Raw genomic sequence first — 12,089 nt, 5'->3', positions numbered from 1 at the left:
TTGTGAACCTTGCAAGTTGTAACTGTTCTCGGCCTTATTGTCGATCAGCTCCATTGACACAAAAATTTCCCCGAAGACCCGCAGATGACGTGAGGTCTATACAGTTCTTCTGAGATACTAAGATATTATGAAGGGATTCCCCCAGAGATATCCCAATTTGACGATGTTTATTTCAACTGATATTAACGTCCATCGTCTCCGTAGTATTGCTCTCTGTACTCTGTAGTTAGGCATCGGCAACCTCCGAGCACTGAACCCCACTCGCTCGGCCGCCGGCTTTTCGGAATCCGAGATCGATCAGGAGGCTGGCGTTCACCAGATAGTCTCATTCCCAACATGAATTCCACAAGCCCAAGCACAATAATCGCAAGCAAGACAACGAGCTTAGGGTATTTGGCCTTCACATCAAGAGACAATTCATTGTGGGTCGAGTGCAGGTCCAAGGGTCGATCGCGGAACAATGGCCTCTACAATGCCCGCTGTAAGTTCCACCGGCCCTCCTTCAAGCTTCCTAGTCCACCAAGCCCAGCTAATGGATAAGTAGTGCGACCTATGCCATACGAGAAAGGTTAGACTTAGCTTCAAATCTCACTAATAAACTCATGCTAAAGAGATTTGTATCATCGCTCAGGTCAAATGCGATCGTCAGGATCCGTGCATGAATTGTGTGGATGCAAGGGCTGAATGTCTTCGCACGCGTCATGCCAGGGTCCATCGTCCACGAGTTTCTCGGTACATACCCCCATGAAAGCATCTTTACTCGTCGACCAACTAACATTGACTAGCCTCGATGCATTGGCCGAGAGGCTCGCGAAGCTGGAGAGGTCAAACACAACGGAAACATCTGCATCACCTCCATCAAGTAATGCGAATCACGATGGCACCTCAACCGCGCCGTCATCTCCACGAGCAACTTATTCAGATGCACCTAGACCATCTACCAAGAGAAAGTTTTACGCTGTTCCTGCATTCAACGAGAAAAGTCCGTCTGAACAGCAAGACAGAAAGCGTCGGGTATCACAGAGTATCCATGCGCAAGCCCACGCTGAACGCCACTCTCCAGAGTCCACGCGACATGCCAGTGAGGCGAGAGAGTACATCGAAAATGAGCTTCAATGTAACCCAGCTCTTTCTCAAGACAGGCGTACTGCCCTCGAAATGGCGCGCAGGTTTGTCAGTCAACTATCCAACCCGGGCTTGCATCGCCAGGAAAATGTCACCTATGAAGAGCTGGGCGTTGAAGACAATCTGACACGCCCAGACCTCACGCCAGAGTTGTTGTATATGATGTTACCTGGTGTGTTCCCTTTCAATGACTTGGGAATTCAAATACTTATTGTAGTAGGGCCTGACAAGAAAACTAATTCTCAGGGAACCATCGTCTGGCCAGACCATATCTCCGATAAGACTCTAGAAAGAATGGGGTTAGCTATCATGGACCGCAGTGAGAGTGAACAAGTACTTCAGTTCTACCGGATTAGCGTGTGGATCAAAGCCTTCTCCTGCATATCAAAATTGGCTCCTTTAATATCAAGTGAGCCTTTGAAGGCTCATTTCAGGAACTTGAAGAAACAATATGAGGCCGGAGCTATCGAGGAGCTAAATTCGATTCCACTAACGGCTTCTCCAAGTCTACCACTGCTACAAGCACTCCTGTCTGGCGTGAGTCAAGATCCAATACTCTCAGAGCTTTCCGATTCAATACTAACACATGACAGAAACGATTGATGCAGTATCTCGGCAACATGTCACGCTGTTGGATGTTCACAGCTCTGGCATCCAAAGTCATCATTGCCTTGAATTATCATAATATAACAGACACCGTACCGCGAAACGAAGTAGAAGAAGAGATACACGCCTGTGTTTACACATGTTACTATTTCGACAAGACACTCAGTCTGCTTCTCCTGCGGCCCCCATCGTTACCTGAGCTGAAGGTCGAGCCAGCGCAGTTGATTCATTTGGATCCCGACTTACCTACCACACCAATGATAACTGGCATTGTTGAACTCGCACATCTTAAAAACACCCTGCCGAACATCCTGCTGGACACCAAAGGGATGGCTGATGTAGATAAGGCCAATGCTTTGTCTGATCTTGTGGTCCGCGCCCAGGCAATTCACTCTAATCTCCAAATGGTCGGTCGGTCTCTTTAGCCATAAACTGGAGTCCGCTTACATTCTTTTCTACAGCATCGAAGCCGTCAGGAATTAGAGTTTCCTGGCTCATGGAGAATTTTGCGACGCGAGTGGCTCTCCATGGACTTTAACTACTACTCAATCTTGACCACTATCATTCGCGCACGGTCATCAGTGCTCAAATCGCGCTTGGTGTGCGAAGAGTGCCTCTACGCTGCGCGTAAGGCATTAACTACGCTTCGTGCTTTGCAAGAGGCATTCTCCTCCGGCCACACCACGTCGGTGGATTCATATCCATACTTCCTCACTTGGTCAGCGACCGCCGATTATCAGACTCTTTCTCCGAAAACTGAGCTGACTTGTCTCTAGGACAATGCTACTTGTGCCACTCTCGCCCTTTTTTGTCCTGTTTTGTAACGTCGTTGCGACATCAGACCATAGAGATTACGAAATGATAAGGAAAATCACAGATGACCTCCGACAATTCGCCCAAGCAAATGCATCCATCGGCAAATTATGCGCCTTATTCGCAAAGTTTCTCGATCTATGCGCGCCGTTGGTCAAGTTAAATCCCCATGCCGGCGTATCTGAGCAAACCAACGCCTCCCAGCTTGGAGATCCAAGTATTGAGCGACGACTGCCCAACCAGCTGAGATCTTCATATCCAGATGTGCTGCAGCACGATGCTGGCCAGGTTTCCAACGCACTTCCAAGCCCACAGCCTAGCACTGAGACTTTCGGTGTACCTCCCTCTGTGGAGGGGTGGGATGATAGTCTGATTTGGGAGCTGTTCGATAATCAGCCCTCTCTGGGATGGGCGGATTCGGAGTTGTGGAATGTGATGACGCAGCTGTAGATACTCGATTTAAATGGGGATTAGCATCTATGTGTGGTACAAGAATCATGATGACCAGACGTGCAACTTCGTAAACTTTCAGGGTAAATTGAGAACAAATTATTGTATTAAGAGGTTGATGTCAGAACATGCGATCTGAGCTTTGTTGGCGGTCCTTGGGTTCGTGGCCTGATTCGCGAGGCACTAGGCATCCACCTATGCAGCCTCAGGCCCCAGATCCTCTTGACGTCGCGCACGCTGAGACATCGCGTGTCATCGACAGAAGAGGTGGGAAGCATTTCAGTTTCACACGCATGCTTGGTCCCTTCTACATGCGATACATATCTCCCTCTGGGATTCTGGGGTAGAGATGGCTCAATCTCGTGATGGTTCCGCGGCCACTTCCCGGACGCCTCTGGACTTGCCGTCGATTTCCTTGAAACCTTACTCTTGCGTGGTCTGCCACAGGAGGAAAGTCAAATGTAATCGCGAAGAGCCATGCTCAAACTGTGCCAAGGCCAGTGTTGAGTGTATTTACCGTCCTCCACCGCCCCCGCGGCGTCGCAAGAGGGAGCGCGATGCGAGTAGCGGCGCGTCTCGAGAACGCGAAAAGTCGTTTCGTCGGAACAGCAGAGAAGCTTCTTTTGGAGGAAGTGCAGTTCAGAATACTTCCCCCGCCAGGAATTTGTCAAATGGTGCCGAACAAAGCCGAAGCGGGTCCGGGAGGATGATAATGAAAGAAGGCAACTCAGTGTACCTTGATGAGTTAGTGATCTCGTGGCCAATTCACTAGAATTTCCTGGCTAATACGAACATATACAGTACTCTCTGGACGAGTGTAAGCCATGAGGTTTGTTAATCACTCATTCTTGGGGTGTTCTCTTCTCTTCTAACGCTGGCTTCTAGCTCCCAGATGCCGCAGAAGTCCTAGATGATGATGCAGCAGATGATAACAGCGACAACGCATATCAGGATGAAGACGATATTTCATCTCTTCTTCTGAGCCATGAGACGCGAGAAGGCATGGCTGAATTGCATCCCAACCCGCTACACATATTCAAGCTATGGCAGACGTTTCTGGAAAGGGTTAACCCATTGACGAAGATCGTGCATGCCCCAACTGTTCAGCAGCAGATTCTTGAAGCCATGGGTGACTTGAAAAAAGTCCGCAAGGAGTTTGAAGCGTTGATGTTTTCTATCTATTGCATCGCCTTGACATCCCTTCAGGCTGGAGACGTCGAGAAGGCATTCGGCGAGAGCAAAAAGAAGCTTCTCTCAAGATGCCGACGAGGAGCACAGCAGGCATTGAGAAATGCCTCCTTCCTTCGCACATCAAGTACAGTGGTTCTTCAAGCATTCATACTCTACTTGGTTGGTTATATTTCTCTACATAAACGCCTTGTATCTACTAATTTTTGTTCTACTAGTTGTCGATGCGAGCATTCTCCGATCCATATACGATTTGGTCTTTGAGTGGCATTGCATTACGAATGGCACAGAGGATTGGCATCCACCGCGACGGCTCTGGTTATGGGCTCTCAATTTTCGAGACTGAAATGCGACGCCGCATCTGGTTCCAACTCATGATTCTAGACGCGACGTCAGCCCAATTCTGTGGAGTCGCTGCGGGCCCGTTCGTGCACACAGCTGACGCCAAACCGCCAATGAACGCGAACGATAGTGACCTTGATCCGCGCATGACAGAGCCCGCATGCGAGAAGGAAGGTCCGTCTGAGATGATTTTCTGTCTTGCTCGCAATGAGTTTGGAAAGTGGCTCCATCGCTGGAACACTGTTGCCGGCGGCTCTGGTTCTACCTGGGATTTCCTGACCTCCTCAAAGTTGTCGTTGAGCGAAAAGGATAAGTGTATCGATGAGTTGGAAGATATCATGGAGCAGAAGTTCCTGAGGTATTGTGATCAGTCGATTCCTCTCCATCTGGCTACCTCAATGATGGTACGCTCGGCCAGTCGTTATACTAGGCTGATGGCGCATCATCCTCGCCATTATCATGACTCGGGTGCTCGTATACCCCAGTCTGAGAAGGATGTCATCTTTGGGCATTGCCTAAAGATGGCAGAGTATGCCGACTATGCTCAGACGAATCCCGATGTCCAGCGCTTCTCATGGCACATGGTCAATCACATGCCATGGGATGCTATGATCTTTATGCTGTCTGAGATGCGAAACAGAACCGACCCACAGGAAAAGGATAGAGTTTGGGAACTTGTTGGCAGTATCTATGGCCGTCATGTCCGACAGATGGGAAAGAAATCTCAGATGCCTCTTCATAAGGCTCTCCAAAACTTGTTTGTCAAGGCATGGAGAGCCTACGTTGATGAGTGTAACCAGCACGGCCGCACACCAAGGCCTTGTCCGACGGTGGTGCAAAGCGCGTTAAATACTTCCAACGGTTCTACAGAAGCGCAAATTGCCGATGAAAATGCCCGGGTGGACGCGAATAGAGCTCCGATTCAAGAGCCGCAAGGCCAATATGCATCCAATGTCCCGGCCGAGACCGGAACTGAAAATATGGACTTTCTCCTGGGTGATAGTCCAATGGACTGGAGCGAATGGGATAACCTCTTGAATCAGTTCCAGGAGTCACTGGTTGACGACATGACGTTGATGCCGGGGTCTGTGTGATCTGGGATAAGGCGGCCAAACGTCGGTCATATGACTGACGGGTAATATCGGGTGGTCTAGGGCGAAGCGATGAATCCTTTGACGATAAACTTGCTGTCGCACAACCAGGATAAGCGTTGCACCGCGACGACTGACAACTATTCTATTCTTAAGGCGGACCACAGGCTCGGCTTGATGGAGCCTCGCGCCGATCGGCGGGCACTTTTCTGATCTTTTACTCTGTTCGAATGCTCGGGGTCGGTGGTTAGGCGGCCCGAAGTTCGAACACGAGTTGAACACGCAGACACTGTAGCCTTATTGCAATGAAATTCTAGCAGGTTGCCGCAATACAGTAGTGTCTCCTCACTTCCCATAAATATCTTGATGATATCCTCTGCGACTTCTTACTGTATATTCCCTCCCTATAGATCTTATCTGATCGAGATCGACCACATCTTTTCTTCCTCTTGGCTTGGCATCCTGGTTCCAAAAAATGCCCGAGACGGATGTTCTGATTGCTGGAGCAGGGCCAACTGGCCTTGTTCTTGCTCTTTGGCTTCACGTCCAGGGCGTCAAAATCCGCATTGTTGACCAGGGAGAAGGCCCCGCCCCCAACTCGCGCGCGCTCGCCGTGCACGCCCGCATTCTAGAGCTATATCATCAACTTGACCTGGCTGATGAGCTCATAGAGCATGGCTATCAGCTACCTGCTACCAATGTATGGGTTAATGGTTCTCACAGAGCCCATATCAACCTGCGACAATTCGGTACAGGGCTGACCCCATATCCCTACCTGCTTACCCTCCCGCAAGACGAGCATGAACGCTTGCTTGAGAAGAGGCTGAACTCCTTTGGTATCTTCGTTGAGAGGAAAACGAAGCTACAGAAGTTCGTGGATAATGGCTCAAGTATCACTGCGACGTTGGCATCTGCGAACGGACATGAGTCTACCTGCGAAGCGGCCTATATTGTTGGGTGCGACGGCGCCCATTCGGCGGTTCGACATGGTATTGGTGCAAAATACGAGGGTGGCACTTATGTGCCGCTCTTCTATATTGCAGATATTGTAGCCGAAGAGCAAGATAGTCCGCTGTTCAACGGCGAAGCTCATTTGACCTTTGTCGACGAGACTTTCAATTTGATTCTCCCTTACGTCGAAGAACGCCATGTCCGATTGATTGGAACGACAATTCCAAAGACCAATGGAACCCAGGAGACCGATATCTCGGAGTCTCAACACGAAGTCACTTTTGAGGATGTGCTCCCAGAAATCAAGAAAACATCCAAGATCGAGATTCAAAAAGTCAATTGGTTCTCCACATACCGCAGCCACCACCGTGTGGCAGATAAATTCCGCAGCAACAGAGCTTTCCTTGTCGGAGACGCTGCTCACATTCATAGCCCAGTGGGCGGCCAGGGCATGAACACAGGCATCATGGATGCCATCAACTTGGCATGGAAACTGGCAACTGTGATCAAACACCCCTCAATGACAGAAGAGGCCAAAAATGCCCTTCTGGATACCTACGAACCGGAACGGCGTTCATTTGCGTTAGATGTTGTCGGCGCAACGGATCATGGCTTCACGGTTCTCACAAGTTCGGGATTCCTTCCGCATATTCTGCGTGCATGGGTAATTCCCTATCTTATCCCACTAGTCACCCGATTAGAGACCGTCCGCATGGAGATTTTCAGACGTGGATCCCAGCTTGTCTGCTCCTACAGAGGTAACCGCATGCTCAACCAAACAACACAAGGCTCGGAGGCAGTACAACCGGGTGACCGGCTGCCATGGGTCAAAACTGAGCAACAAGATAATTTTTCAACTCTGCGCGACATCTGTTGGCAGGTCCATGTCTATGGTGATTCTCTGGTAGGGCTGGAAGAATGGTGCAAGACAAAACACGTTCAGTTAACCATCTTTGACTGGGATGAGAAGCATGGCAAAGTTGGACTCAAGGAAGGTTCTGCATATTTGTTGCGACCGGATCAATATATTGCGGGGATATTCGAGGGCGACGACCTAAAGTCCAAGTTGGACGAGTACTTCTCGACTCGAGGGTTGTTATGCTAAACAACCGGTGCCTGGTTGTTCTCTCTGTGTATGTTTCATGTTTGATAATGCTCACTGATACCTCTCCTGTCTGTAATAAATTCGAAAAAGGAATTGTAGTGTCACTGTTTAAGACACCGGCTCAATATTCAGTTCAATCTAAAGAAATCTAAAGAAATAATACTATAGGTTTTCATACACTTTGTAGTTTACCTATCAAGTTCCTGTGGTTTGTGCTCGTCCGCTTGGGAGATGGATGTACCTTCCGGGCCCGAATTTCGGATCCGGATCCCCGGATCCGAATCAATATCAGCCGGACAAGCATACATCTTCGGAGATAGCCGCAGGATGCAATATCAGACAATATCAGGATGTCCGATGAGAAAAGGCACATGGAGAACACAGAAGCTTTTATAAAGACATTCAGTATTTCACCAATTCTGCCATAGAAATCAACACACTTCTACAAACAAACCCTCATCAACCAGCAAGACAAAACAATTAAATACAAAAGGTCCAGTTTGTCATTCTCACTGCACAATGGCCGCAAACAACGTTGCAATCATCGGAGCTGGTCTTTCAGGCCTTGCACTGGCACTCGCTCTGCACAAGCAGTCCATCCCATGCACCATCTACGAAGCCCGCTCAGCCTCCCTCGATATCGGTGGTGCCATAATGCTCTCCCCCAATGCCTTGCGCATCCTCGACGCACTCGACATCTATGATAAGATCAAGCCTCGTGGCTTTGAATTTACCAATCTATACTTCTACACCGACAAACCACTCGACACTTATGAGTTCGGAGACCGAGAGAAATACCAGTACGACGCACTGCGAATCCACCGGTACGAGTTGATCGATGTGCTTCTTACTGCGGTCAAAGAGAAGGGCATTCCAATCGAGTATGGCAAGAAGTTTACCCGGATTCTGACCGAGTCGGAGACCGAAGTCACATGGGAATTCGAAGATGGACAGACTGCTCAAGCAGCCTGCCTTGTTGGAGCGGACGGGATCCATTCGCGCGTCCGAAAGTATTTGTATCCGGATCTGGAGCCACGATTCACCAATGCGGTGGGCGTCACCGCTGCCGTTCCGACAAGTCAACTCACGGGTACGGAGGCATATGGAATGCCCGTGACGATTATGAACCCCGAACATGGCGCCTTTGTGATTGCGAAGCAACTCCCTGATGGATCTGAAGTCCTGATTGGGAAACAGAAGCGCGCAGCTGAGCTGGACCGTGAAGGATGGAACAAGCTGTTGAACGACAAGCAATGGTGCATTGAATTCCTGCGAGAGGGAGCAGAATCTTTCCCAGAGATCGTTCAATCGTCCGTCTCCAACATTCCATTGAACAAGATCAATCTTTGGCCGTTCCATATGGTACCTAAGCTTGACACCTGGGCCTCTAAGCACTCTCGAGTGGTGATACTTGGTGATGCGGCACATGCTATTCCCCCGACAGCTGGACAGGGTATCAATCAGGCTTTTGAGGATGTCTATATTTATGCCTTGATACTTTCGAAGTGCCAGCAGCACAACTTGGAGCAGGGGTTGAAAGTCTGGCAGAAGGGTCGACAAGAGAGAGTTGACCGAGTTCTCGACCTCAATGCACAGATTGATGCGCGGAGAATGCCAAAGAATCCTCAGGCTACCCCTTCAGACTTGGACACTAAGTCGTTTGACCTGGCGTGGTTGTACAGTCCCAACTTTGATGAGATGGCGGAGAGTTGGCTCGCGGGAGTTGGCATCGTTTGATTCTATGTTTTTATTTGCGTTTTGCGTTTTTGAGTTTAGAATGATGGTGAATTGAAACTCCTGATAAATTGGTAATTTCCGTTCCATGCGTATTTAACGCTAATATTACCAAAATGTATATTTTTACAGCAACGATTCGTGAATCTCCCGGTATCTCTATCCCGAATTCCTTCACGTGTCATGTATACTGCTCGTAGTTGCATCTTAACAAGCTTCTAGGACAACTACTCGGGATCGTGTCCTGTCGAGCCCGTTCTTCTTCTCGTGATAGACACAGCCAGGTTCACCATCAGATAACTCAGTCCAAATCTTTTTGCCCCTTTTGCCCCTTTTGCTCTTCTTGCTCTTCTTTACTTGAAGAAACCACAATTTGGGGTGCTGTATCTTGAGGACATGGAGGTGTACTCAGGCTAACCTGAAAATCGGTAGGCGCAGTGTTCGGCGAAGGGCTTGCAGGATGTCGTTCAAAATATGGCATCCCGTCCAAGCTACCTGGTTCTTCAGTCCAGCTGGGCGTAATTGTGCCTTTCTGCTGGATAGTGTATTCGAAGGAGTTTCTTCTTGATGGAAGAGTATTCGAGTGTGGCCGATGACCAGTCATGCGTGCTGGAGGTGGAACTTGCAACGATAATTGTCGGAACGGACCCTGTAGTATCCTTGAGCTCCCCTCGCCATTAGACGAGTTAGACCTAACGCTACCAACAAAGCTGGTAGCTCTTGATCGCGGCAGCGGCGTGTTGCTGTAAGCCTTTTGAATATCGGGTAACTTCTCATTCCGAAGGAATTCGCCCGGGATTTCGGGAAATTTCATTTTTTCTTGAGCATTGAATCCGGAATCTTCCATGTGATTGTGTGCTTTAGCAGCGAGTTGTTTGCTCGCCAGGTTGAGAAGCCGAGCTACTTGTCGTCTGCCACCTGTGTCTATGGACTTCATGGATTGATTTGTAGTAGCGCGGCGTATCTTTGTGGAGGAGACTGAAGGCTCAGTTGCTATTCTCCCAATTTCCGTGCTAAGTTGGTCCCTCTCACTTTGAGAGCTTCGTGGAGAATCCGAGTCCCTGTCGGTGATCTCATTTGAGATTGTATGATGATGACATCTTGCACATGCTTGGCATTGTGTAGGAACTCGTCCATCTGACTGAGGGGCTTGAGTCTCTAGTTCCTGGCTTTCGTTCTCCTCGGCCTCCATGTCAGCTGCGAGTAAAAGGTACAGCGAGCCGATCACAGCAAGTCCTGTACCAACAATCGGTGCCCATTGGCCTATGATTTTGAGTTTTTGTTAGCTTAAATGTTACTCCCAAATATTGGCAGCCTTGGATTGGACAGATAGTTGAAGGGGGAATTACCAATACTTTGTATGGGCTCTGTTTGATACTTGACAGGAGGACTGAAGAAATTCATCTCGCCCTTGATCAATATTGCCAGTACGGCTGCAATAAACACCGGGATCTCAATCAGTGTCAGCCAGCCTCGTATTCTGTTGGCAATTCCAGTCATTTGCTTGGGCGTTGCTCCATTGGTGCCTTCAATAGGCTGTTCATCAGATTTCTCATATGGTCGATCTTTAGGAGATATTTTCTCCCAATTCTTCTCGAGGATTTTAATCCAGGTTGATACAAGGGACAGGATAGCAGGAATGCAGCATGCTGCTGCGAGGAGAGTCGCTGTATTGAAGGTGAGCTCGTGGGGCACCGGAATCACGTAGATGTTGTCCGCTGAGTCCTGTCTCAATGGTGAAAAGGGGCCATCAGCGCCACAAGTCATGCCGCATGTGCTGTTATAAAAGAATTTACCCGTTAGGGTCCACGCAATTGAGGCTGGGTCATCGGGCGGGCAAGTTGTGGCATCTAAACGAATAAACTCCACAGTCAAACTTAGGAGCCCAGCCAGAAGGAGGCCAGTCCAGAGGAATATGATGTCGCGACCAGGGTTGTTGAAATAAGTCTTAGAGAGTCGCACCGTCACTGGTGCTGTAAGGATCCCAATGGCGCATAATTGGAAAGCGCCATAGACATCCATATCGACAGCGCCTGCCAGATAGTTAGATACTGACATAAAACCGCTAGAGAGGTTCGCTCTTCCAATCTCACCGCTACCACAACCAATAGCGACTTACCATTTCGATGAAGAGTCGCTAGAACGATTCCATGGAGAGCTGCAACGGCTGGGAACAGCAGCGCTGCAGCCAAACAAGCGCTGCGAATCCATTCCAATTTGCGCGCAAAAATACAGGCTGCCATCGAGGCATAGTAGCTGTCCCTTGTATCAGAAACTATTCACTGAGCAGAATGGGTATGATCATCATGTAAGGGAGCATACAGAACTCGAGTTCCCGGTCCATATTGCCCAGAAACTGGCCAAGCGCAGACAACCTCTAGAACTTGAACCGTGGCATTGGGCGAGGTTATGTTGGTGCTGCGATGTACAAGGGAGTTTCCTAGCAGCTCGATGGCGGAGGGGACTGCTGGCATTGCTAGCTGCTTGTCATTTGCCCCCCTAGAAGTGGATCAAAGGTAGAGGAAGTAATATAAAGGTCATAAGCTAAATCCCGACGACACTATTTTGCCCTCCTCATTCTGCAATAGCTTAATGAATGGGGGTTTTGAAGAGCAAAGAAGCTCTGGGGCGAGATTTATCGCTGTGATGCGTCGTTCTACCTGGGTTGAACTTGGCCCGTAGCG

At 49.1% G+C, this 12,089-nt stretch overlaps 5 protein-coding genes across 5 annotated transcripts; 4 read left to right on the top strand and 1 right to left on the bottom strand.

The window, feature by feature from the left end:
* Positions 1–472: 472 nt before the first annotated feature.
* Positions 473–2,994, top strand: N7458_001608 (fungal specific transcription factor domain-containing protein; the record flags this gene model as incomplete). Its single annotated transcript, XM_056904991.1, has 6 exons — positions 473–481; positions 614–732; positions 786–1,662; positions 1,719–2,138; positions 2,193–2,449; positions 2,508–2,994. The coding sequence occupies 6 exons, from the start codon at positions 473–475 to the stop codon at positions 2,992–2,994; spliced, it is 2,169 nt and encodes a 722-aa protein (XP_056769098.1).
* Positions 2,995–3,343: 349 nt separating this feature from the next.
* Positions 3,344–5,618, top strand: N7458_001607 (Zn(II)2Cys6 transcription factor; the record flags this gene model as incomplete). Its single annotated transcript, XM_056904990.1, has 4 exons — positions 3,344–3,738; positions 3,796–3,823; positions 3,880–4,344; positions 4,401–5,618. 4 exons carry the CDS (start codon positions 3,344–3,346, stop codon positions 5,616–5,618), a joined length of 2,106 nt encoding a protein of 701 aa, XP_056769097.1.
* A 472-nt stretch (positions 5,619–6,090) lies between these two features.
* On the top strand, positions 6,091–7,671 carry N7458_001606 (putative FAD binding monooxygenase; the record flags this gene model as incomplete). The annotated part of the gene is made up of 1 exon (XM_056904989.1): positions 6,091–7,671. One exon carries the CDS (start codon positions 6,091–6,093, stop codon positions 7,669–7,671), a length of 1,581 nt encoding a protein of 526 aa, XP_056769096.1.
* A 519-nt stretch (positions 7,672–8,190) lies between these two features.
* Positions 8,191–9,408, top strand: N7458_001605 (FAD-dependent oxidoreductase; the record flags this gene model as incomplete). Its single annotated transcript, XM_056904988.1, has 1 exon — positions 8,191–9,408. The coding sequence occupies one exon, from the start codon at positions 8,191–8,193 to the stop codon at positions 9,406–9,408; it is 1,218 nt and encodes a 405-aa protein (XP_056769095.1).
* Positions 9,409–9,706: 298 nt separating this feature from the next.
* On the bottom strand, positions 9,707–11,879 carry N7458_001604 (uncharacterized protein; the record flags this gene model as incomplete). The annotated part of the gene is made up of 4 exons (XM_056904987.1): positions 9,707–10,668; positions 10,755–11,438; positions 11,525–11,661; positions 11,728–11,879. The coding sequence occupies 4 exons, from the start codon at positions 11,877–11,879 to the stop codon at positions 9,707–9,709; spliced, it is 1,935 nt and encodes a 644-aa protein (XP_056769094.1).
* Positions 11,880–12,089: the final 210 nt, after the last annotated feature.

Source organism: Penicillium daleae, assembly GCF_028827525.1.
Source record: "Penicillium daleae strain IBT 16125 chromosome Unknown utg000002l_segment0_segment0, whole genome shotgun sequence".
Classification (NCBI taxonomy): domain Eukaryota; kingdom Fungi; phylum Ascomycota; class Eurotiomycetes; order Eurotiales; family Aspergillaceae; genus Penicillium; species Penicillium daleae.
Note: the sequence above shows the minus strand (reverse complement) of the source record. Positions and strands in the feature narration are given on the sequence as shown.